This window comes from Eschrichtius robustus, chromosome 3 (assembly GCF_028021215.1).
Source record: "Eschrichtius robustus isolate mEscRob2 chromosome 3, mEscRob2.pri, whole genome shotgun sequence".
Classification (NCBI taxonomy): Eukaryota; Metazoa; Chordata; class Mammalia; order Artiodactyla; family Eschrichtiidae; genus Eschrichtius; species Eschrichtius robustus.
In genome coordinates, this window is record NC_090826.1 from 149,129,214 (window position 1) to 149,156,014 (window position 26,801).

At 36.4% G+C, this 26,801-nt stretch overlaps 1 protein-coding gene across 2 annotated transcripts in view; it reads left to right on the top strand.

Moving 5' to 3' along the window:
• Positions 1-26,801, top strand: part of INTS7 (integrator complex subunit 7) — a 94,918-nt gene that overhangs the window by 62,763 nt on the left and 5,354 nt on the right. For both annotated transcript variants that reach the window (XM_068541472.1, XM_068541473.1), the window contains 5 exons: positions 8,840-9,034; positions 9,600-9,703; positions 10,749-10,817; positions 20,466-20,598; positions 25,769-25,867. In XM_068541472.1, the coding sequence (XP_068397573.1) occupies positions 8,840-9,034; positions 9,600-9,703; positions 10,749-10,817; positions 20,466-20,598; positions 25,769-25,867 (600 nt within the window). The remainder of the gene's footprint in view (positions 1-8,839; positions 9,035-9,599; positions 9,704-10,748; positions 10,818-20,465; positions 20,599-25,768; positions 25,868-26,801) is intronic.

The window sequence follows — 26,801 nt, forward strand, 5'->3', positions numbered from 1 at the left end:
GTTGTCATCTGTCACCATACAAAGATGTTACATAATTATTGGCTATATTCCCCATATGGTACATTACATACCTGTGGCTCATTTATTTTGTAACTGATAGTTTGTACCTCTTAATCTCCCTTAGCAGTTTCCTCTCCCCACCTTCTTCCCCTCTGGCAACCACCTCTTCTATCTGTGACTCTTTCTGTTTAGTTACGTTTGTTCATTTGTTTTGTTTTTTAGATTCCACATATAAGTTAAATCATACAGTATTTGTCTTCGTCTGTCTGACTTATTTCACTTAGCCTAATATCCTCTAGGTCCATCAGTGTTGTCACAAATGGCAAGATTTCATTCTTTTTTATGGCTAATATTCCATTGTGTATATATATATATATATATATATATATATATATATGCCACCTCTCCCTTATCCATTTGTCTATTGATGGGGACTTAGGTGGCTTCTGTATCTTGGCTATTGTAAATAATACTGCAGTGAACATAGGGATGCATATGTCTTTTTTAATTAGTGTTTTTATTTTCTTTGGATAAAAACCCAGAAGTGGAATTGTTGGATCATGTGGTAGTTCTGTTTTTAATTTTTTGAGGAACTTTCACACTGTTTTCCATAGTGGCTGCACCAATTTATATTCCCACCAGAAGTGCACAAGTTTCCCTTTTCTCCACATCCTCTCCAACACTTGTTACTTGTGGTCTTTTTGATGGTAGCCATTCTGACAGGTGTGAGGTGGTATCTCATTGTGGTTTTGATTTGCATTTCCCTGGATGAGCATCTTTTCGTGTGCCTTTTGACCATCTGTATGTCTTCCTTGGAAAAATGTCTATTTAGGTCCTTTGCCCATTTTTAATTGGGTTTTTTGCTTTTTTTTAATGTTAAGTTGTTTGAGTTCTCTGTATATTTTGTATATTAACCCCTTGTTAGGTATATTGTTTCCAAATATCCCATTCGGTAGGCAGCCTTTTTGTTTTGTGGATAGTTTCCTTTGCTGTGCAAAAGCTTTTTTAGTTTGATATAGTCCCATTTGTTTATTTTTGCTTTTGTTTCCCTTGCCTGAGGAGGCATAACCAAAAAAATATTGCTAGGTAAGACAGAGAATACTTAGCTCAATAAGACAGTATTCTGTCAAAGAGTGTACTTGCTATGTTTTCTTCTAGAAATTTTATGGTTTCAGGTCTTACATGTAAGTCTTTAACCCATTTCGAGTTTATTTTTGTATGTAATGTGAAAAAGGAGTCCAATTTGATTCTTTTGCATGTAGCAGTCCAGTTTTCCTAACACTATTTATTGAAGATGCTGTCTTTTCCTCATTGTATATTATTGCCCCCTTTGTTGTAGATTAATTGACCATATACGTGTGGGTTTATTTCAAGGCTCTCTATTCTGTTCCATTCATCTATGTGTCTGTTTTTGTGCCAAAACAGTACTGTTTTGATTACTGTAGTTTTGTAGTAGAGTTTTAAATCAGGGAGTGTGATACCTCCACCTTTGTTCTTCTTTCTCAAGATTGTTTTGGCTATTTGGGGTCCTGTAAGGTTTCCATATGAATTTTGGAATTATGTGTTCTAGTTCTGTGAAAGCTGCCATCTGATATTTTGATAGGGATTGCATTGAATTTGTAGATTGCCTTGGGTAGTATAGGCACTTTAACAATATTAATTCTTCCAAGCTATGAGCATAGCATATCTTTGCAGTTTTTGGTGTCGTCTTCAGTTTCCTTTATTAATGTCTTACAGTTTTCTGAGTACAGGTCTTTTCCCTCCTTAGATTTATTCCCAGGTATTTTAAATTCTTTTTGATGTGATTATAAATGGTATTGTTTTCTTAATTTCTTTTTCTCATGGTTTGTTTTTTAGTGTATAGAAACAGAACAGATTTCTGTGTATTAATCTTGTATCCTGCAACTTTATTGAATTCATTGATGAGTTCCTGTAGGTTTTTGGTAGTGTCTTTAGGATTTTCTATATATAATATCATATCATCTGCAAACAGGGACATTTTTACTTTTTCCTCTCCCATTTGGATTCCTTTTATTTCTTTTTCTTGCCGGATTGCTGTGGCTAGGACTTCTGATACTATATTGGATGAAAGTGGTGAGAGTGGGCATCCTTGTCTTGTTCCTGATCTTAGAGGAAATGCTTTCATCTTTCCACCATTGAGTGGAGAACAAGCTGTGGGCTTGTCATATATGACCTTTATTATGCTTAGGTGTATTCCCTCTGTACCCACTTTGCGGAGAGTTTTTAATCATAAATGGATGTTGAATTAGGTCAAAAAGCTTTTTCTGGATCTGTTGAGATGATCATATGGTTTTTATTCTTCAGTTTGTTAATATGGTGTATAACATTGATTTTTGAACCATTCTTGCGTCCCTGGCATAAACCTCACCTGATCATGGTGTATGATCCTCTTTATGTATTGTTGGATTCAGTTTGCTAATATTTTATTGAGGATTTTTGCATCTGTGTTCATCAGTGATATTGGCCTGTAATTTTCTGTTTTTTGTGGTATCTTTGTCTGGTTTTGGTATCAGGTGGTGCCAGCCTCATAGAATGAGTTCAGAAACATTCCTTCCTCTGCAGTTTGGAATAATTTGAGAAGGATAGGTGTTAATTCTTTTCAAAATGTTTGGTAAAATTCACCTGTGAAGTTATCTGGTGCTGGACTTTTGTTTGTTGGCAGTTTTTTAAATTACTCATTCAGTTGCATTACTGGTAATTGGTCTGTTCTTATTTTCTATTTCTTCCTGATTCAGTCTTGGAAAATTGTACATTTCTAGGAATTTGTCAGTTTCTTCTAGGTTGTCCCTTTTATTGTTGTATAATTGTTCATAGTAATCTCTTATGATCCTTTATATTTCTATGGTGTGGGTTGTAACTTCTTTTTCATTTCCTATTTTATTGGTTTGGGCCTTTCTTTTTTTTCTTGATGAGTCTGGTGAAAGGTTTGTCAATTTTGTTTATCTTTTCAAAGAACCAGCCATTAGTTTCATTGATCTTTTCCATCGTTTTTTTAGTCTCTATTTCATTTATTTCTGCTCTGATCTTTTCCTTCTATGGTTTCTTTTGTGTGTGCCTTTTAAGAGTGGAGTCTCTATTTCCCACAGCCCTCTGGCTCCCCCCAAAATAAGCCCTGCTGGCCTTCAAAGCCAAGCATTCTAGGGGCTCCCAGCTGGGAAGCCCAGTGTGGGACTCAAAGCCCTTGCTTTTTGAGGAGAACCTCTGCAGTTTGTAATTAGCCTCCCATTTGTTGGTCACCAACCTGGGGTATGGATCTTGACTATACCATATTTCCACCCCTCCTACCCATCTCTCTGTGGTTCCTTCTTTACACCTCTAGCTGTAGAAGTTCTTTTCTGCTAGTCTTCGGGTCACTTTCATTGATATTTGCTCTGTAAATAGTTGTAATTTTGATGTGTCTGTGGGAGGAGATTAGCTCAGGGTCCTTCTACTCTGCTATCTTTGCCACTCCCTCACAATATAGTCACCATGCTGTGCATTACATCCCCATAACTCATTTATTTTATAACTGTACTTTTTGACCCCATTCACCCATTTCATGCACTTCCCTACGCCCACCTCTGGCAACCATCTATCTGTTCTCTGTATCTATGAGCTTGGTTTTTGTTTTTGTTTTTAGATTCCACATATAAGTATAAGTGAGATCATTCGGTAATTGTCTTTCTCTGTCTGACTTATTTCACTTAGCATAATACCGTCTAGATCCATTTGTGTTGTTACAGATGGCAAGATTTTATTCTTTTTTATGGCTGAATAATACTCCATTTTGTGTATATATACCACATTTTCTTTATTTATGTATCAATGGACATTTAGATTGTTTCCATATCTTGACTATTGTAAATAGTGCTGTAGTGAATATGGAGGCGCAGATATCTTCTTGAGTTAGTATTATTGTTTTCTTCAGATAAATACGCAGAAGTAGAATTGCAGAGCCCTATAGTAGTTCTGTTTTTAATTTTTGAGGGACTTTCATACTGTTTTCCATAGTGGCTGCACCAATTTACATTTCTACCGGCAGTGCACCAGGATTCCCTTTTTTCTACATCCTTGCCAACGCTTGCTATTTCTTGTTTTTTTGATAATAGCCATTATAACAGGTGTGAGTTGATTTTTGTGCTTGTGGTTTTGATTTGCATTTCCCTGATGATTAGTGATGTTGAGCCTATAGGCCATCTGTATGTCTTTGGGAAAATGCCTATTCAGATCTCTGCCCTTTTTTTTTTTTTTTTTTTTTTAATTTATTTATTTTTGGCTGTGTTGGGTCTTCGTTTCTGTGCGAGGGCTTTCTCTAGTTGCGGCAAGCGGGGGCCACTCTTCATCGCGGTGCGCGGGCCTCTCACTATCGCAGCCTCTCTTGTTGCGGAGCACAGGCTCCAGACGCACAGGCTCAGTAATTGTGGCTCATGGGCCTAGTTGCTCCACGGCATGTGGGATCCTCCCAAACCAGGGTCCGAACCCATGTCCCCTGCACTGGCAGGCAGATTCTCAACCACTGTGCCACCAGGGAAGCCCCTCTGCCCATTTTTTAATTGGATTATTTGTTGTTGTTGTTTTACTATTGACTTGTATGAGTTTTTAAATGTATTTTGGATATTAACCCCTTACTAGATACATGATTTGCAAATATTTTCTCCCATTCATTAGGTTGCCTTTTCATTTTGGATGTTCTAGATACCAATCTTTCGTAGGTTATATGAGTTGCAAATATTATCTTCTGATTTGTGGCTTTTTATCACTTTAAGAAATGTTTTCCCTTCAGGTCACTACCTTTACCTTTCTCTGTAGAAGTCACTTTTGATTTCTGAAACTATAGATTAGTCTTGCCTTGTTTTTCATTATTATTTAAGGAATCATGCAGTATTATGCTTTTGATTCTAGCTTCTTTGCTCAGCTTTATATTTGTGTGATGCATTCATGCTTTTTGTTGCATATTGCACTAGTTTGTTCATTTTCATTTCATTGTGATATTCTTTTGGATAACTGTTATAACAATCTGTTTATCCATTTTATTTTTGAGAAACATTTGAGTTATTTCCAGGTTGGGGCTATTTAGAATAATTTGACTATGAACTTTCTTACACACATCTTTTGGTATAGGTGTGCATATCTTCTGGATGGTAGTGCTGTGCCATAGGATACACTTAAGTTCAGCTTTAATAACTACTACCAAAAAGTTGCCTATGGTGGTTTCCAGTTTATACTACTATCAGTATAAATGCCTTTTGGGGTTCATAGTACTTCTGGGATATAAGGCTTGATGACTTTGATCAGTTATGGAACATTTGGCCATTATCTCTTCAGCCAATGCTTCTGTCCCTTTCTTCCTCATTTAGGACGTACTGCACCCATGATAATTCTTTTTACCATGACTCATATATCTCTTATATTCTCTTCCTCATTTTCCACCTTTTTATCTCTCCATACTTTAAATATTTTCTTCTGACCTATCTTCCATTTCCATAATTCTCACTTACGTTGTGTCTAATCAGCATGTTAAACTCATTCATTAAGTTCTTAATTTCATTTATTGTGTTTTTCCAGTTCCAGAATTTCCATTTGGTTATTTTATATTCTGTAGTTCTTCTCCAGGATTCTTTATCTTGTCATTTAAGTTCTTTAACATATTGATTGTAATTATCTTGAAATTCATATATGATAGTCTGTTATCTGGATCTGTTGTGGTTTGTGTCTTTGACCTTTTTTCCCCCTTTCGGTTTGAGGAATTTTGTCTTTGTTGTATACTCAGTTATTTTTTTAGTTAGTTTTGGACAGTGTGTGTGAAAAATTACAATGATTATGTCATTCTTGCTTTTGGCAGGCAGTTAGGCTAAGGGCAGGTTACCTGAATCCAGCCAAGGATTGAACTGATTCAGAGCTAAGCTTCAGTCCTTGGAAGAGCCAGTATATTTTTGGTTCTCCTGACTCCTAGGGTATAGCCCTTTGAAGTTACAGCCAAAAGCCGGAAGTGTTTTCCACAGCCCTCTTAGTCTTATGAGACTGCTGAAAGCTCCGCTCAGCTTCTCAGACTCCCAGGAGCAGCTTTCAAATTAGCAAATATCACCAGATGTCAGTCTTATCTTCTTGGATTGCCCATCTCTCCATGATTTTGGCTCCTTGTTGCCTTAGTAGCTCTTCAGTGCTTTTAGATAGATGTTCATAATATTTTACTCAGTTTTCCATTTGTTCTTAGCAGGAGGTCTGGTTTTAAACAATTTAGTCTACCATTGCTTTAAGCTTGGCTTATTCTTTCAAAAACTGAGCTTATGTTAAGTGAAATAATCCAGTTACAAGAAGACAAATATTATATGATTCCACTTAAATGAAAGTGGTCAGATTCATAAAAACAGAAAGTAGGGTGGTGGTTACTAGGGGCTTAAAGTCCATTGTTTGCACTGTGGTTCACTCTTGGTTGTCACATGTTCTTTACCACAATATATATAAATATTTTTAACTGAGTTTATCAAGTAGCTTTCCTTTCAGCCACATTGGTTTTTTTAGCTGCTCCATATAGAAAACAGAATATGTACCACAAGTCAGAAATTCAGTGAAGTAGCATTATATGTGTGTTTAACACAGATTTACCTCTGTATGTTTAGACTTTTAAAAAATCAAGAAAGAAAAAACAAGAATGAGGGAAAGTAGCTATTTAAATAATGGGGACACAAAATAGCAGTTTAAATAGTGGGCACAGTTCTTCTCAATTAGCTTGTACGCCGGGGCTCTGAGTTTGCTGTTCCTTCACCTATGTTAAGTTTACTGGAAGTAGTTCCTTCTTGAGGAATTTTCAGGGATAATTTTGACTATATACAATTTTTGCTTTACCTGCTGACCTTAGAACCCACTTCTGTTTTAAGCTTTAGACCCCATGTAAAGAAAAGTAAATAATATCCCTTTTATTTCTCATTGGCATTGTTCATAGCGCTATAGTCTAAATTTTATTTTTATATGTTTTCTGTCTCTCATGGACGATGTTACCTTTTTAAAGTCTTTGATTGACCTTTATCACACCTTTATCTTTTCTCTGTTCTTTTTGAACATGCATACTATATCTAACATTGTTTTCCTTCAGTATAACACGATGTAAGATGCACAATCACTTTCAAAGTTACCATCTTATATCATCAAATATTTCTTGTTAGTCAGAAATAAATTCAGAGTAGCAGTAAATCTTTTTCATTATAACTACATCTTGCTTCGCTTTCAGTTTCATAATGCATGTTAGGACAATATTGCAAATGTTTTTTTGTCTGGTAAGATGGTCTACACTGTATAACTGTATATATATCATATATACCCACTTGTATCCCTGACCCTTCTAAAGTTATTGACAAGCAGTAAATAAAAAATAGCAAGTAGCAGCTTAAGGGGCAGAGGAAGGGGGAATTTATCTTCCTATAAGAGCAAATCAAATCTCCAAGAAGTTAAAAACAATTGAAATAGTCTCTTTAATATCCCTAATCTGTGCTGTTTCATGATTAGAACAAAACATCCCAAAAGTTTGAAAACCACAGAATTCAATATATTGATTACAGTTATTACCTCTAGCTTACATAATTTTATATAGCTGTAACTTTGCAATTTGAGAGGGATACTAGAGCAAGTGTATGTTCTTATAAAGGATACAGGAAGTGGCGAACTATTTCCTAGAGTAAAATATGAATTCCACCAAATAATAAAACTATCATTTGACACTTAAAACTAGAGAGAACTACACTAAGGTCAATACTTGGTCAGATGGATAATATTGTAACTTATTCTAGAACCTCAAGTCACACACCAGGCTCTCCTGCTGAAAGAATAGTGTGAAATACTATCTAAGAACGGCATCGGCATGTTTTAAGCGAGTCATGCTGGGAAGAAAGTTAATTTCATTACGCCTCCATTTATTGTTAAGTTAGCATATTTTTAGTACGCCTTTTGTTGAAAGCACCATGCTAGGTTCTCCACTAGGATAGCTGATAAATAGTTAAACGTTGTCTTAGTTCTCTGCCCACGCTGGCTTAACTTACATTCTTTGCTCCCTTTACCTAGCTAATGCTACTTTTTGCTATTCAAGACTTATCCCTGACACCCCTCCATTCTCACTGAAACTTACTTGTGTGTTATAACCTATTCCTTGGTGGCCTCTCTGTGCATTCTCAAGTGTCTAATGAGACATTCTTTTTAAAATTAATCTGGGCTAGTTATGGAAGAAAGCAGCCATGAGGCAAAATGCTTTTTTGTTTGTTTGTTTGTTTTTGTTATTGTTGTTGAAACTGCCTTTTTACTGCATTTAAAATATAATCCAGAACCTTGCCTGTGGTCTGAAGGCCCCACATGGTCTGGCTGGCTCTTTCCTCACCTCTGCCAGCAGCATGCTTTTTTAACAGTGACGGTCTAACAATGTACTTCTCCTGCCCTCACCTTTCTTTTCTCCCCCTCCCAACTTTAAAAAATTCTGTTTAATGATTCCAGCATGCGAATTTCAGGTTAGAAAAGTAGGAAGGTGATAAGGGGATCTGGGGGGAATGGTAATGTCTGTGAAGCATCCCTCATATGATATCTTACAGATGACGGTCTAGCTAACCCTTGTCTTGTGGGGTCTTTGCAAGTGTAGGAAGTAAGGAACCTGAGTGTTGATGGAACATAGTTTTTCAGAGTTGATGCTAATGACAATAAGTTTTTCTTTCTAATATTACATCCTCCCCTAATAATGTAGGTGTTTATCCATCATTAGAACTACTGCTCTTTTGCAGACTCTGACAAATCCTTTGTCCTTCAGCATCTTCCTTTTATGCTTACTTTGTCTTAAATATAGCTTGTTTTTATTCCCCAGGCTGCCAGTACACCACTGAATCCTTTAAGTTTTCAGTGTGAATTTGTAAAGCTCAGGATTGACCTTCTCCAAGCCTTCTCTCAACTTATCTGTACTTGTAGTAGCCTCAAGACAAGCCCGCCACCTGCAATTGCCACAACAATTGCCATGACCTTAGGGAACGACCTCCAGCGGTGCGGTCGCATCTCCAATCAGGTATGTCTTAACTTTATTTTCAGTGCAGTTTTTATTTACACTTTAGAGGTTTTTGAGGTTAGTTGTGAGATGAAAAATTCTGAAACTTAAAAATCAGCGGTTTGACTCAGAGGCAACATCAAATACTTCTAAACTCATCTGTGTGGCAAAAAACAGGCCTGAAGTCTTATTAAAATGACAGAGTGATTGATGATATCTCACTAGATGCTACATATTTATATAAAGAGAAAGGACATACATTTTAAAGAAACTTTGGGATGTTTATAACTATATTATTTTAGTGAAACTTTGAAGAAGCTAAAAATGCAATGTTTTTTGTTTCTATACATCATGTGTAAATTGTAATCTTGTACGCATTTGTAGTTTCATTTGCCATCTTTGTTAATTTTCTTTAATAGGGTTTATAAAAATGAATGAATTGAAAATGAAAAAGAGTTGAAATATTTTTTCTTTTTTTTTTATTGTTTGAGGATTGTTTTCTTATGTTTTGGCTTTTGTGTTGTTTATACAATAATGATAGCATATTTGTTTATTTATCATAATTGATATTTTTCCTTCTTTATAGATGAAACTGTCCATGGAAGAATTCCGAAGCCTTGCTTCCCGATATGGGGATCTTTATCAGGCATCTTTTGATGCTGATTCTGCAACTTTGAGGAATGTAGAACTGTATCCTGAACTTGCCCAATATTTCCTGTTCTTTGGAAGTATTCTTTTAAATGTAGAGTAAATGTTTCAGATACGCTTAACTAAAATATACATATACATTAGATAAGCCTACAGATTTACCATAAATAATAATTTCTCTTTTGAAACCTAGTATGAGCAGTATAATTTTACTTTTTTACTTCAACCAGGCTTTTTAAAAAGTGGTGACTCAGTGGTGGTCTTTTTCCACCTCTGGGAAGAGCATCCAAAACCCAGGTCCAAACAGTGTTGAATACTTTGTGCTCACTTGAGCTACAATGGACAGCACAAAATATTTTTCCACCAGAGAGCCATTTTCTGTCTTGCTTCACCCATCTTTTCTTCACAGCTAACAACCCTAGTTCCCATCACCTTTATTAATGATATATTCAATCGTTTCAGTCATCACTTATGTTCCCTAAGCCCACATTAAGTTCTCCGTATTTTCTTATTAGCAGCCTCAGATCCTTTTTGAAAGGAGGGAAGAGATAAATTGCTTTTCAGTTGCAGGACCTATAAATCAGTAATTCCTGGCATTTTGATTTAGTGATTGAAAACCTGATGAATACTATGGACCCTCTCCCCTAAAAAAATGCATATATGCACATACCCCCCAAAATTTGCATACCGTTTCAGGAGAGTTAACAGATCCCTTGAGCCCCAGCCTAGGAACCTCCAGGGTAACCACTCTACAGACCCTTATTGTGGTGGTTGTTTTAAACTTTCATCAGTGAAACCCCTATATCCAAGATAGATAAAAAAGTTTCTGTGATTGAATCACAAAGCCTGTTGCTTGGTTCCTCCTTCCAACATTAACCTCTGAAGTACTCTTCCTGGAACTATCACAGACAACATATATCCCTTAAAAAGAAAAAAATAGAGCCACAGACTATTTGAGTCAATAACATGTGTTTACCTTCACTGAGAATATGATTTTCATCTTGCCTTATTTAATATTCATATAATACAAAGTCTATAGTACATTTCTCTATTATCATATATAATGTATAACCTTAACATAATGCAGACAGCAGCAGAGCTGTTTACTGATATCTCACGCAATAGAAGCCCTGATTTTGGATCCAGAATCAGCAAGGTATTTAAATAGTTTATATTACAGAACACTTTCAAATATGTTATCTTACCTAATCATCACAACATTGTTTTGGAAGAGGTTTTGTAGAGGAGGAAACAAAGAGGAAGAACTTCTCTAGCATTTGCCTAAGGTCATATAGCTAGTGACAAACCTAGATTTTCTGTCTCCATTGTTTACTTACCTCCTGTGTCCTGTTTTCTAAATAACTAGGAAGAAGTTCTTTGAATTTGAACATTTTCTTCTGGTATATTATAACTAAATTTCGCTGTAAAAAATTGAGTTAATAGTATAATTAAGCTTGAACTTGAAATTTTTTTTCTTTGGTTTCCCAAACAAAAAGATATTCCTCTTCTTGCTTTATTAAAATTCTTCTCCATTCTCTAATTAACTGATTAATTGTTCAAAATATTTTTATTGAAGAATGGTCCATTATTTTTTCCCACTATAGTATTCTGTTTTGGAACATGCATTTTCAACTGTATAATATATTTCCAATCTAGTAAGGCCTGTGATTCCAAGATCAGCTTCCTCAAAGAGAATATAATCAACAGAGCATTTTAAATTTCTCTATCCTAAAGCATTGACTCACCATTTTTTTCCAAGGCAGTACCAAAATCCTTGCCTTCTGTTTTAAAGTGCTATCTACTCTCAGACTAGGCCACTTGGCTATTTTTTTTTCCACTCGTCTGATTCATTTTAATATTTCGATGACATACTAATTTTTAGTTATTTTTCCATTTATCCTTCTTTGATCTATGTTCATTTTCCCCTTTGTTTTGTTTTTTTAAGCTTCTCCCTTTAAAATTTCAAAATGTTCTCTAACCTCCATATTTTTCAGTTTTTGCCAGTTAATTGATACTTACAGGCTCATGCCATTTCTGATCATGCCGTACTCATTTTACCTCATAGCACACAAATGTCATTGTACTGTTGGTTGACATAAGAGAAATTAGTATTTTTCTTGATTGATTTTTTTAACACATATTGTCAGCAGGGATGGGGTGAAGGGAGTTATCTAGTCAGCTCTCAAATCCTACTCTCACTGTCACCCTCTCCACTTCCTACCACCTTTCTTCACTCTTCTCCATCCGTTTTATCCCCTAAACCCACTCCCCTAGCCTTTGCCCTTCCTAGCAATGAAAAATTGGAAAAGAAAGATTGTACCTTGAAGGAGAGCTCTTTGGGTTTCAGTCGTACTGGTGTAAAACTGCAAAGAGTAGATTCCTCCTGAAACTTCTCTTCTTGATACTATGTATTTTGTGCCTTTCATATAAAGAAGGACCTGCTGCTAAAAAGAGCCTCAAGAGAGTGAAGCATGACATTGATAAAATTCACTATAGTTTTTACAAAAATCTGTGTATATCTTTCATAGCCTAGAAGGTTTTTGGGGAGAAGAGACCTTGTCTTATCCAACTTCTAGCTAGCTTCTCTAGCAGCTAACATTGTGCTTGAGCCAGTATCAGTAAGTGTGGGATAGGATGGGGTTTATGTTTATAATTATAAATGTTATTATCTAGCTCATACCAACCTTTTAGGATTATTAAGAAAAAATATTTTGAGATGCTTGTCCGTTACATTTTTCTATTCTAGCTTTGCACTTAACCTTTATTTTTACTGCCTAAAATATAATGGAATGGCTCTGGTCGTGAAGCCATTCAAGTATGGGACTTTTCCTTCTATTGTAAACAACTAGAAACCTGGATAAAATATGCAAGTTTAAATATAAGTTTAACTGTTTTCAGACATTGGCCAATAGGCAGCCCAGGAATGTAATCCCTCAGGGAAGGGACACAAATAAGGTAAACTTTACATTAGTCCTTGCTTTCCTCTGCCTGGAGGCACTTTTTAGACTGCCTTTCAGGGAGGAGTAACCAAAGTAAAACATGGTGGTCTTGCTTAGTTGAAGAGATAGATATCAGGGTTCAGAGAACAAAGGAAGCTAGAATTTGCAGGCCAAGTACAGGGGTGGAGGAAGCTTTCCAGAGGAAGAGTGCTATGAATCTTTGGCTGAATGCTAAGCTGTACATATATAAGGTGAAATCCCACAAGGCCAGGCAAAAAACAGCTACTAGGGAGGGAATAATTACCAGGAAGCTGTAAACTGAACAATTCCCAGAGCTTATGCAGAGCTGAGAAATGTTTGAGTTCCAACCGGCCAAACTGTAGAGACCTAATTGAACACTCAAGGCATTCAGAAGAGACACCAGAAGGGTCACACCACCTTAGTAATCAAGCTTAAACTAGCCCTAAAGTGAAGACTAGTCTAGACCTGTCCTAACAAAGCTTAAGTGATCCTTCACAGAGTCAGGATTATGACAAGTAATGGCTGTCCACCAAAACAAAATCTTAACATTCTTTGAAGACAACAAAATCCAAAAACTCAAAGGTATAAGGTCCACAATTTTAGCATCCAATCAAAAATTACTAGTCATGAGAAGAAGCTGGAAGATGTGACAGATAACCAAGAGAAAATTCAGCCAATTAGAAAAAAGACTCACAAATGACAGATGATGGAATTAACAGACTTGGACTTTAAAATAGTATTTTAGTACTATTAGTATTTTCAAAATTTTAAAGGTAGAAGATAATGAACAACTTTAAAGGTGTAAAAAGAAAATGGAACTTCTAGAGAATAAGAATGAAATATCTTGATTTTGCCTTTATTTTTGAAAGATAGTTTTGATGAATATAGAATTCAAGGTTGATTAGGTTGGGTTTAACAGTAGGTTAAATACGGCAAAAGAAAAGATTAGTGAACTTAAAGACATAGCAATAGAAATTATCTGATTTGGACAGTGAAAGAAAAAAGACTGAAAAACTGAACAAAGTTAAAATTGCCAGTGAGGCAGTGTCATTTGTACTACTATACATGTAACTGGAAATCTTAGAAGGAGGGGAACAAGGGACAGAAAAATATTTTAAGTGGCTAAAAAATGTTCATGTTTAATTAAAAATATAAACCCACAAATCCAAGAAGCTTAACGAACCCAGAGTGGCATAAACATAAAGAAAATCACAAGGCACACATTATAATCAAATTGCTGAAAACTGGTGATAAAGAAAAATATAAAGCAGCCAAAGAAAAAAGACTATGTAGAAGGGAATAAAAATAAGAATTTTTTACTAATTCTTATCAGAAATAATGCAAGCCAGAAGACAGGTGAAGCAACATCTTTAAAGTCCTGAAAGAAAAAAAAAAGTTAACCTAGTATTCTATATTCAGTAAAAATACCCTTGAATAATTAAGACTAAATAAAGACATTTTCAGACAAAATCTGAGAAAATTTGTTACCAGCAGACCTAGACCTGTACTATAAGAAATGTTAAAGGAAGTTCTTCAGGCTGAAGAAAAATTATTTGAGATGTAAATTCAGATCTACAAAGAAGAACACTAGGAATGGTAAATATGTGAGTAAATAAAAAAGACTTTCCTCATTTTTAATTTTTTTTAAAAAATATTGCCCATTTAGAAAAAAATAACTGCATTTGGGAGTTTATGACACATAGAAGTAAAATGTGTGATGTGAGACAAATGATGGGGGTGGGGGTTGGAATTAATACAGTAGTAAGATTCTTACATTTTACATCAAGTATATATTATTTGAAGATAACTTGTGGTAATGGAGGATGAATAAACTCTAGAGCAACCACTAGAAAATAAATAAGCCAATAGAGGAGGTAAAATAGAATACTTTAAAAAAAACCTCAGTTAATCCAAAAGAAGGCAGGGGAAGAGAGGAAAAAAAAAACAGTGAACAGATGAAAAAAGTAGAAAACAAATCACAAAATGGTAGATTTATACCCAGTCATACCAGTTATTACAATAAATGTAGATAGTCTTACTCTAAGTAAAGACATTATCAGACAGATAAAAAAGCAAAACCCAACCTATAAGCTTACCACAAGTAACCCACTTTATTATTTATTTATTTATTTATATCTCATCTTAATTCATAGGTTTATTATGAGGTTTTGTGGGCTGCTTATTTTATTTTTTATTTTTTTTAATATCTTTATTGGAGCATAATTGCTTTACAATGTTGTGTTAGTTTCTGCTGTTTAAAAAAGTGAATCAGCCATATGTATACATATATCCCCATATCCCCTTCCTCTTGTGTCTCCCTCCCACCCTCCTTATCCCACCCCTCTAAGTGGTCGCAAAGCACCAAGCTGATCTCCCTGTGCTATGCAGCTGCTTCCCACTAGCTATCTGTTTTATATTCGGTAGTGTATATATGTCAATGCTACTCTCTTACTTCGTCCAAGCTTACCTTTCCTCCTCCCCGTGTCCTCAAGTCCATTCCCTTTGTCTGCATCTTTATTCCTGTCCTGCCCCTAGGTTCATCAGAACCGTTTTTTTTTTAGATTCCATATATATGTGTTAGCATACAGTATTTGTTTTTCTCTTTCTGACTTATTTCACTCTGTATGACAGACTCTAGGTCCATCCACCTCACTACAAATAACTCAATTTCATTTCTTTTTATGGCTGAGTAATATTCCATTGTATATATGTGCCACACCTTCTTTATCCATTCATCTGTCGATGGGCATTTAGGTTGCTTCCATGTCCTGGCTATTGTAAATAGTGCTGCAGTGAACATTGTAGTACATGTCTCTTTTTGAATTATGGTTTTCTCAGGGTATATACCCAGTAGTGGGATTGCTGGGTCATATGGTAGTTCTATTTTTAGTTTTTTAGGAACCTCCATGTTGTTCTCCATAGTGGCTATATCAATTTACATTCCCACCGACAGTGCAAGAGGGTTCCCTTTTCTCCCTACCATCTCCAGCATTTATTGTTTGTAGATTTTTTGATGATGGCCATTCTGACTGGAGTGAGGTGATACCTCCTTGTGGTTTGTTTTTTTTTAAATATTAATCATCTGCTTTTTATTATTATTTTTATTTATACAGCAGGTTCTTATTAGTCATCAATTTTATACACATCAGTGTATACATGTCAATCCCAATCACCCAATTCAGCACACCACCATCCCCACCCCCCCGGGGTTTTCCCCCCTTGGTGTCCATACGTTTGTTCTCCATATCTGTGTCTCAACTTCTGCCCTGCAAACCGGTTCATCTGTACCATTTTTCTAGGTTCCACATACATGCGTTAATATACAATATTTGTTTTTCTCTTTCTGACTTACTTCACTCTGTGTGACAGTCTCTAGATCCATCCATGTCTCAACAAATGACTCAATTTCGTTCCTTTTTATGGTTGAGTAATATTCCATTGTATATATGTACCACAACTTCTTTATCCATTCGTCTGTCGATAGGCATTTAGGTTGCTTCCATGACCTGGCTATTGTACATAGTGCTGCAATGAACACTGGGGTGCATGTGTCTTTTTGAATTATGGTTTTCTCTGGGTATATGCCCAGTAGTCCTCCTGTGGTGTTGATTTGCATTTCTCTAATGATTAGTGATGTTGAGCATCCTTTCATGTGTTTATTGGCAGTCTGTGTATCTTCTTTGGAGAATTGTCTGTTTAGGTCTTCTGCCCATTTTTGGATTGGATTGTTCGTTTTTTTGATATTGAGCTGCATGAGCTGCTTGTATATTTTGGAGATTAATTCTTTGTCAGTTGCTTCATTTGCAAATATTTTCTCCCATTCTGAGGGTTGTCTTTTTTGTCTAGTTTATGGTTTCCTTTGCTGTGCAAAAGCTTTTAAGTTTCATTAGGTCCCATTTGTTTATTTTTGTTTTTATTTCCATTACTCTAGGGGGTAGGTCAAAAAGGACCTTGCTGTGATTTATGTCATAGAGTGTTCTGCCTATATTTTCCTCTAAGAGTTTTATAGTGTCTGGCCTTACATTTAGGTCTTTAATCCATTTTGAGTTTATTTTTGTGTATGGTGTTAGGAAGTGTTCTAATTTCATTCTTTTACATGTAGCTGTCCAGTTTTCCCAGCACCACTTATTGAAGAGGCTGTCTTTTCTCCACTGTATATCCCTGTCTCCTTTATCAAAGATAAGGTGACCATATGTGTGAACCCACTTTAAATAACAAAGATACAAATATATTAAAAGTAAACGAAAGGATGGAAAAGGAACCCTAAAAGCTGGCGTGACAGTATCATACAAAGTGGACTTACGGACAAAGACTTGATAAAGAGCTACATTTTACCATAGTAGGGGTCAATTCATCAAGAAGACATAATTCTAAACATTTATATACTTAGTGACAGATCTTCCAAATATTCGAAGCAAAAACTGACAACTGAAAGGAGAAATAAATCCACAATTATGGTTGGAGTTTTCAACACTCCCCTCTGAATAATTGCTAGAACAACTTGTGGAAGATTTCTTAGGATATAGAGGACTTGAATAACTTGACCTAATTGACCTGTATGCCCAACTTGACCTAATTGACCTGTATGCCCTACCAACAGCAGCATATGCATTCTTTCCAAGCGCATTTGGAAAATTTACCAAAGTAAACCATATGCTGGGTTACAAAACAAGTCTTACTAAATGTAAAAGCATTGAAACTACGTAGACTATGTTATCTGATAGAATTAAATTAGAAAATGATCTCTGGAAAATCCCTAAATGTTTAGGAATTAAACAAGACTTCTAAACATTCCAATTGGTCAAAAAATCACAAGGGAAATTAGAAAGTAAGTTAAACTGAATGAAAATGAGAACATGACATATCAAAACTTGTGTGATGCAGTTAAAACAGCTTAGAGGGAAATTTATAGCTTTAAATGCATACATACACACACAAAAGAAAGTTTAAAAGTAATAACATTAGTTTCTATCATATTAAAGCAAGAAAAAGAGCAAATTAGACTCAAAGTAATTAGAAGCAAAGAAATAGTAAAGATGAGCATGCTAATCAGTGAATTATAAATAAACAGTAGAGAAAGTCAATGAAACCAAAAGCTGGCTCTTTGAAAAGATCAATAAAGTTGATAAAACTAGCTATTCTGAACAAGGAAATAAAAGAACACAAATTACCAATATTAGAAATGAAATAAGAGTACCATCACAAATCCCATAGATATTAAAAGCATATTAAAGGAATAATAACTTTGTGCCAAAAAATGTGATAGTTTAGGTGAACAGGAAAAATTCAAGTATTCTACATAGACTTAAAAATCTTTAACAAAACATGTACAAATTGAACCTAACAAAACTCTAAAGGATAATACATTAAAACCAAGTAGGGTTTATTCTGGAAACTCTAGGTTTGATGTTAGAAAACCATTCAGTGTAATTCACCATATTGTAAAATAAAGGAAAAGAACTAAAGTGGAGGACTTGCTAAAGATTTCAAGACTTAGTATAAAGCTCCAGTAATTAAGACAATGTGATATTGGCTTGAGGGTAGAATGGAGAGACCAAAATAGATACATAGGAGTATTACTTGATTTTTGACAAAGATGACAATCTGTTTTTTCAACAGATTGTGCTGGAACACGCTGTATGGGGGGAAAGAATCTTGACCTTACCTCACACCATACATAAAAATTAATTCCAAGTGTATCACAGATCAAACTGTAAAAGATAAAATTCCAAACTTTCTAGAATACTACTTTGGAGAAAATCTTCATGACCTTGAGATCAGCAAGGATTTTTTCAGGACACAAAATTTTACTGTACAGAAAAATTTGTTTAATTGGATTTAAAAATTTAAACTTCTGCTCTTTGAAAGATGCCATTGAGAAAATGAAAAGATAGGTTGTAGGGTGAAATATTCTCAAACATATTCTGTCAGAATATTAAGAAAACCATACAACTCAAGACAACCCAATTTTTAAGAATTGACAAGAGATTTGAACAGACACTTCAGAAAAGAAGATATGTTAATTCCAATAAGCACATGAAAAGATGCTTAACATCATTAGGTATCAGAAAAACACAAATTAAAATCACAGTGAGATACAACTAACACCCACTAGAATAGCTAAAGTTAAAAAGCCCTTTAATACCAAGTATTAGGTGTGGAAGAGCTTGAATTCATACATTTTGGGGACTGCAAAATGATTCAGCCACTTTGGAAAACTGTTTGGCAGTTGCCATATGACCACCAGTTCTATTTCTACTTACTTAAGAGAAATGAAAACATATTTCCACAGAGACCTGTACACAGATTTTCTTAGCAGCTTTATTTGTAACAACAAAAACTGGAAAGAGCCAAATGTCTCAACAGGTGAGTGGGTAGATAAATTGTAGTATGTTCATACAGTGGAATATTACTCAGCAATATAGATGGATGACCTGTTGAAACATGCAAAACACATTAATGACTCAAAGATGTGCTGTAAAGGAAACCAGACACAAAATATTACATATAGTATGATTGTTTATATCCAATATTAGGAAACATCTCATTTACAGTGATAGAAAGCTAATCTGGTTGCTGGGGGCCACAAGTAGGGATTGACTAGGAAGGGTGCATTTTTGCGATTTTGTAACTTATATCTCAATAAAGTTTATTAAAAATAAATAAAGGAATACTCCTTTTGTAGAAGGTGGGACAGTATATTCTGATTTTATACCCTTTTATTAGCAGGACACTTTGTCAAAGACTTTTAAATCTTTATGCTTTATTGTGTGGTATAGTTTTCCTTAAAGTCTATCACTAAATGAGGTTCACTTCTTGTCTTAATAGAACTTAAGATATAGTACAGAGTAGGGAACAAAGCTTTGGAGCCAGGCAGATACACATGTACATACAGCTAGGAGTGAGTATGAATAGAGACATGTTCTTTCGTCTCCCTGAGCCACATATGCATAAACTATAGGTAAGTAATAATGCCTGTCTCTTAGAGTGGTTGTAATGGTTAAATGAAAACCTATGTAAAGTACCCAGCTGAAGTACCTTGCACATAGTAGGCATTTAAAGGATAATAAGGGAATAGTAAGAATAGTGTTAACCCAACATAGTTAAGTTACCTATATTGCATTTTCCAATAGCTCTCTTGAAGTTTAGTTAGAATGCAGGGGTTTGCCACCTTTTCCCATTTAGAAATACTTTCAGAAATGTCTTTGGGTTTGAGGCAGTAGAAGAAAAAGAAATCTAGGTAAAACTTTTTCCAGCATGCTCTATATGCTAGTTCTCTGCTGAACATTCTTGTGCATTTCACCTGCTTGCTTTAGATTCATGCCATTTCTCCAGTTATGAATGCCCTCCAAACTTTCCATCTCTTCAGATCTTATCCATGCTACTTGCATAGTGATTTGTCCAAGACCTATCTCTTGTGTGGCATTCCTCAGCTCCCTCTATATTCTGATTACTTGCATATCTTTACTGGTTATTTGGCACTTGTCTGCTGACTTTATTGATAGTTTACCTTTTCAAATGTCTTATGTCTCTTTCACCTCATGGCAGGGACAAGGTTTAATTAAACATTTTTATACTAGCTAACAACCAAAGTGATTAAGACTTGTATAATTTGAAGTCAGGTCTGGATTTGAATTCTAGCTTGTCGCTTACTAGTTGTGTGACTGAAGGTGAATTACTTAACGTCTCCAAGCCTCAGTTTTCTCATCTGTGAAATGGAAATAACAGTGCCTACTTCATTATTTTAAAGATTAAATGAGAGTGTGTGGAAAATACCTGACACATTTTGACATTAAATTAGTTACTATTTTGGTTGATTGATTGATATTAATTTTTGACTTCAGTTTCCAGGAATATGGATCTACAGGAGCAGCCCATGCTGATAGTGAATATGAGAGAAGAATGATGTCTGTATATAATCATGTCTTGGAGGAGGTGGAATCACTCAGTCGGAAATATACCCCTGTTTCTTATATGGCAAGTCACATTTTAAGTATTATTATGTGGAAGTGAGTTTTTATCTGTCTCTGGCACTTACTGTGTGTGACTTCAACACATTAACCTTTCTGTGACTGTTTCCTCTGTGCCTGTTTTGTAACAGGGTTAGTACAGTGCCTACATCATAGTATTGTTGTGAGGATGAAATGAGATAATCCATGAAAGCACTTAGCACATCTGTAGCTGCTACATAGTCACACTAACATGTCAAATCTGCTCTACCAGAATGCAGATAAAACTTTTTTTTTCCTTTTTTAACAATTTAACTAAAGTTTCAATTGTTCTCAACCTTGGCTACACATTAGAATCACTTTGGAAGCTATTTTTAAAAAAACATCAATATCCAGGCCCCACCCCAGGCCAGTTATCTTTGAATCTCTACGAGGCCCAGACATTAGTATTTTTAAAAGCTCCCAGGTGATTCTGTCATGCCACCAGGGTTGAAAACTATTGGCCAATTAAAATAGAAGGAACTGGGCTTATTTTCTGACTATCAGTAGATCAGTTCCTGCCAGGTGATGCTACTGCTGTCCTTTAATACTCATGTCCACTTAGCCTACTGAATCTGCTGCCTTTGGCACTGTTGAACACCTGCTGTTTATCCCCTGACTTCCCAGTCACAGGACAGACTGACACTCTCACCCAGATTTCCTCCTCCCTGTCTGGCCATTCTCCAGTGTTGTATTGAGCTCAGGTTCCTATAACAAAATAGACATAGTGGCTTAAACAACAGACATTTCTCACAATTCTAGAGGCTGGGAAGTCCAGACTCAGGGTGCCAACCAATTTGTTTCGTGGTGAGGGGTCTCTCGCTGGCTTGCCAGCTGCTGCTTTCTCACTGTGTCCTCACGTGTTGGAGAGAGGGGGGGCTCTCTTCTCTCCTTCTCTTCTTATAAGGGCACTGATCCCATCACAGGGGCCCCACCCTCATGTCCTCATCTAAACTTAATGACCTCCCAAAGGCCCACCCCCAAATATCAACACGTTGGGAGTTAGGGCTTCAACATGTGAATTTAGAGACGACAGCACATTCAGTCCATAGCACTGTCTTTGAACTTTACACCCTGGAGAGTTTCTCTTGCCCTGCCTACACATTGGATACTGGTATTTCCTGTAGCTCTCTTCTGCCTCCTGCTGTTCTCATTCTGAACTCACCATTTATCAGGTGTTCTAGAAGAAATTGACAGGATGTGTCATTAAAGAGTTAAATTAGATTTTAAGGTTAGATACTTTGCTCTGCACGCTGCTTTCCACATAAGATTGTAAATACATATTTGCTGAATTGAAATGACACAGGTAGCTGTTTGATACTGAGATTGGTTGCTAAGGAAGATTGTAAAGATTATCTTTGTAGGAAGTAGACATATTTATGTGAGACATTGATTAAATTATTTACATGTATTTCCTCTAAGCTCCACCCTAGGAAATTAAATAGATGCCAGATAGTACCTTGAGTTTGATAGAGTTCAATCCACTGTGTCTAATGGAAAGAATGGGAATTTTCTGCCCAGTAGGTACTTAATACAGAGAAAAGAGCCCTAGGGTCAAATTCTACCTCTGCCACTCAGCAGGCGTGATTTTAGACAAATTTCTAATACCCTTTTCTATGATATGGAAAAATATCTACCTCATAGGGTTTTTGTGAAGCTTAAATGGAATAATGCCTAATGCCTGGCACAGTGCCTGGCCTGGCATATAAGGAGTGGTTAATAAATGTTTATTCCCTTTTCCCCCTTTCCAAATTGTATTTTATAGATTTGATACTTTCTGAACCCAAAATTCAACAAGTATTTATGGAATTCTGTGAATAGAAAAATGACAAAGAGGCTCTTCCCTCAAGTTGTCCATAGTCTGATAAGAAAGATTTTGTAAACAAATACAATATAATATATGTGCAGTAATAGAGGTCTGCACAAAGTAGAGTTGTAGCACAAAAGAGAAAGTAATTCATGTCAAAGGATAGGGGAAATGGGGTGAGGGTGAACATCAGAGAGAAGAGGTATTTGCATATGAGTTTTTCAGGCAGATAAGGAAGTGTAGAGAATTTCAGGCAGAGAACAGCATGTTCAAAAGCAGAGGCATGAGGACTTCCCTGGTGGCACAGTGGTTAAGAATCCACCTGCCAAAGCGGGGGACATGGGTTCGAGCCCTGGTCCAGGAAGGTCCCACATGCTGCGGAGCAACTAAGCCCATGCACCACAGCTACTGGGCCTGTGCTCTAGAGCCCGCGAGCTACAACTACTGAGCCTGTGTTCCACAACTACTGAAGCCCGCAAACCTAGAGCCCGTGCTCCGCAACAAGAGAAGCCACCTCAGTGAGAAGCCCAAGTACCGCAACGAAGAGTAGCCCCCGCTCGCCGCAACTAGAGAAAGCCTGCATGCAGCAACGAAGATCCAACGCAGCCATGAAGATCCAATGCAGCCATAAATAAATAAATAAATTTATTTTTTTAAAAAAGCTGAGGCATGAAATAGCATGATGTCTTCTGGGAACAGTGTGTTATTGCTGCAGCATAATGTGCAGGCTCAGGACTAGAGAGTTCGGTGGAGGCCAGATGACAAAAGGCTTTGAACACAGTCTTGAGTTTGGACTTTATCCCATAGACAGTGGGGGCACTCTTTAGGAATTTTAAATGGGTGTGGGAGAGAAGTGGGTAAGCTAAGATTGTACACTATTGTTATGTGGAAACAGAACAGGTAATGGCCTGGAGGGCATGAAATTAAAGGAAAGAAGAGTGGTTACAAGACTTCTGCAGTAATCCAAGGTAGGGGCCAAATTGATAAAGTGGGAGCAAGAATGAGAAGAACAGATACATAAGAAAGATTATTTAGGTGTAATATTTTCAAGGCTTGGTTTTGGGTTTTTGTTTGTTTTTTGTTTTCTTTAAATTAGATGTGAGAGGATGGAGACATGACCTCTGGGTTTCCAGCTTAGGTGACCAGGTGCACAAATGGTTGATCCTTGACTGAGACAGAATACAGAGGGATAGTGGAAGAAGGTGGTTTCATTTTTAAACGTGTTAAACATTGGCAGTTAGATAACAGGTTTGGTGTCAGAAGGAGACAGGCTGGGATGCATGTAAAGCTGAGGTGTCATGAGCATACAGATTCTTAAAGTCCTGGGAGTGAAGAAAACTGCCTGTGAAGAACAAATGGACTGAGAAGACAAAAGGACTAAGGAGAGCGTCAACACTGAAGGAACAAACAAAGGAAGAGAATCTTAGGAAAGAAGATAGAGAAGGGAAGAATCAGAAGTGAGGGCAGGGGCCTTTAAGTGGAATTTCATGGAAGAAGAGCATTATCAGGTGCCACAGAAGTGTCAAAAAACACAAAGGCTGAAAAGTATTCGGTTTGGCAATGAAGGGAGTGTTTGTGATGCGATAGTCCTCTTATCAGTTTACTAATCATGATATGTGATTTCACATCTCCAGACTGGTACTTTGATAATAATCTGCAACTAACATACGTGTCGAAGTGTGCCCAAGGGGCTAGTGGTCTCAGAGGCAGTCCTGCTTTCCCAGTGGGGAATTGCAAAATCTGCATCTATTTTAAAAGGGAAACTGGTACCTTTTTGCCCGGGAACAGCCTGAGGTCACTTGTGGTCCTCTAAGTCCATCCTTTAAAGATCTTTCTCTCCTTAAATACTGTTGTGGCATCAAATGTTCCACCACAAGTAGGATGTCCGTGCAAACGCGTCTCAGATCCCTTGTTGCAAGAAGATGAATAGTGCTGTTTTAGCAGTTAAACCTGAGTAGACGCAGTGTCTCTAAATCCGTGTTGTGGTTATCTCAAGTAATAGACCTGGCATTTATATTAGGAGTCTGTCAGGCACAGAATGTTCAATAATCTGAAACCAATGAGGAATGGATTCTTCTGGCTTTTAGCCTTAATGCCCTACTTTTTAAAAATGTTTACAGCAGAGGCACTAGGTGATACCCTGCTTGGAAGCAGGAACTTAAAAGGACAGACAGCACTGTATAGTGGAATAGTTTTCAGCCTGTGGTATTTTGGGGGCCACTGAGAGAGGAGTAGACTGAGGAGGGGATGGTAGACCAAGCAGGAATGGTTCTGGGTCACCCAAAGTTACAGGTGTTCCGGTACTGTAATTTTTTTTTTCTGTTAAGTTTGCAAATCATTGGTGAAATAAAACAAAATCACTGAGTGACCTAGTCTGGTGACCTAGGTTCCAGTCCCAGCTTGTTCCATTAGCTCTCTGGGTGACCTGTGTCATCAGCAAAATTGAGGGTTAGACCGGGTGATCTTTAAAATATCTTTGATGGTATCACAGGTGTATACTTATCTCCAAACTCATTAAGTAGTATACATTAAGTATGTACAGCTTTTTGCATGTCAGTGGTACCTCAAGAAAGTAGTTGAAAATAAACAAATAAATAAATAAAATCTTTGAATTCTTAAATTCTGGTTCTATGACCCCTTTCACTAAGACTCAAAAGATTCGTTAGAGTAGTTCTTTTCCTCTGCAGTTAAGCTGGGATTTTCAAAACTCAGTTAAATTTGTGAAATAGATTTTAGAAAGGTGTTATATTTAAGTTTCAGCGATCTATAGAGTTGGACTATATGGTAATCTGTAATCTGAATTCCAGTAAGTTTCCACCGTTTCTCACTCGCTGGAGACTCCTGGCCACATGGACAGGGAGGCCACCTGGTAGAGACGGGATGAAGAATGAGGCAGTTCCAAGACAAGGTTCCACGGGGATTTGGACTCGAGCCTCAGATGTCAATATTTTGCTCTCATTTTTTACCGTATACATGCTCTTTATCATATTTTGTCACGTGGTAGTTACTTTATATTTTAGTATCTAAAATAACTATATATGTCTAGTAGCTCTAAGCTCTATAGAAACGCAAACTTTGCACATTGCTTGGTCTTGAGGAGTGTGGGTTTTCTCTGTCATTTTTTATTGAATATATTTCAGAATAAAGTAAAAATCTGTAATTGTCCTCCTTGACATGAGTGATTTGACAAATGTATGCAGTTCCTGAGTGTTATGTCTCTTAACCTGATTGGTGTGTACTTTTGTAGTAATCTTATGAGCGTTTGTAGTTTTTACACTTCTTCCTGAAAGTAACTATTTGTTGATGAAATTTGGAAATTTATTTTCATTTGATTTTTCTTTCTTTTCCCCAGCATACAGCATGCCTCTGCAATGCCATCATTTCTTTGCTGAAAGTTCCTCTTTCATTTCAGAGATATTTTTTCCAGAAACTGCAGTCTACCAGCATCAAGGTAATATAGGAAGAACACTCAGGTTTAATATAGTTTAATACCTTCTTCTGAAGATTATAGGGGGCATAGCTCTGCTTCAGGATCTTACGTTTGGTTTGGACAGAACTTATACTCTTCAGTTGTAAGCCTTTCCTCCCTTCATCAAGTGATTTGGGAGTTAAACCCTCTCCTCTCCTTTCTTTCCTGATAGTGCCATATGCAGTGTGACAGGCATTTGGGTACCTCGAGCTCTGTCCCTGTCCTCAAGAATGAGTTGAGTGCTGTTCATCATAGTAGCCCACAAGGATCTTGAGCTGAGTCTATGTCTGATCAAACTGTTTAAACCCAACTTAGAATGAATCAGGTCCAGTAAAACATCACCAGCCCTATCTCCAAAGCACTTTTGTCTTCAAATAACAAATTTTGAGGAGCTGGGCAATGAGTAGAGTCAGTATTTTAAAATATTTAAGCCACTCAAAATTCAAAAGCTATTTTGATTCAAAGAACGAAATTATTGGGAAAGGGGGGAAATTGTCATTTGTAAGAGATTCCCTGGATTATCCCTATCAGTAAATGTCTTCAGTGCACTTTTGTATCCATTTGAATATTTTTGATTACAAATAATAGAGCATTCCATTTCAAAATGACCTGAATAACAAGGAAAATTGATTATGTAGATAAGAAGTCCTAAGGTAAGATGTCTCCAGGGTTCAGTGGCTTAACAACATTACCAGAAAGACCCAATTTCTTCCATATTTTTATTTAAGCAGGATTTGAGCTTTCTTTAATTAAAGGGTATTTAGGATTCTTAATATGTTTTTAAAGAAAAACTGAGAGGTTAAAAATATCATTTGGTTTATTTGTGGAAATTGACTTTTATACCATGCTGACTTGATAGCGTATGTAATCCTAGAATTCTGTATTCATTTACATTTGAATTTAGTTTATTTAAAAT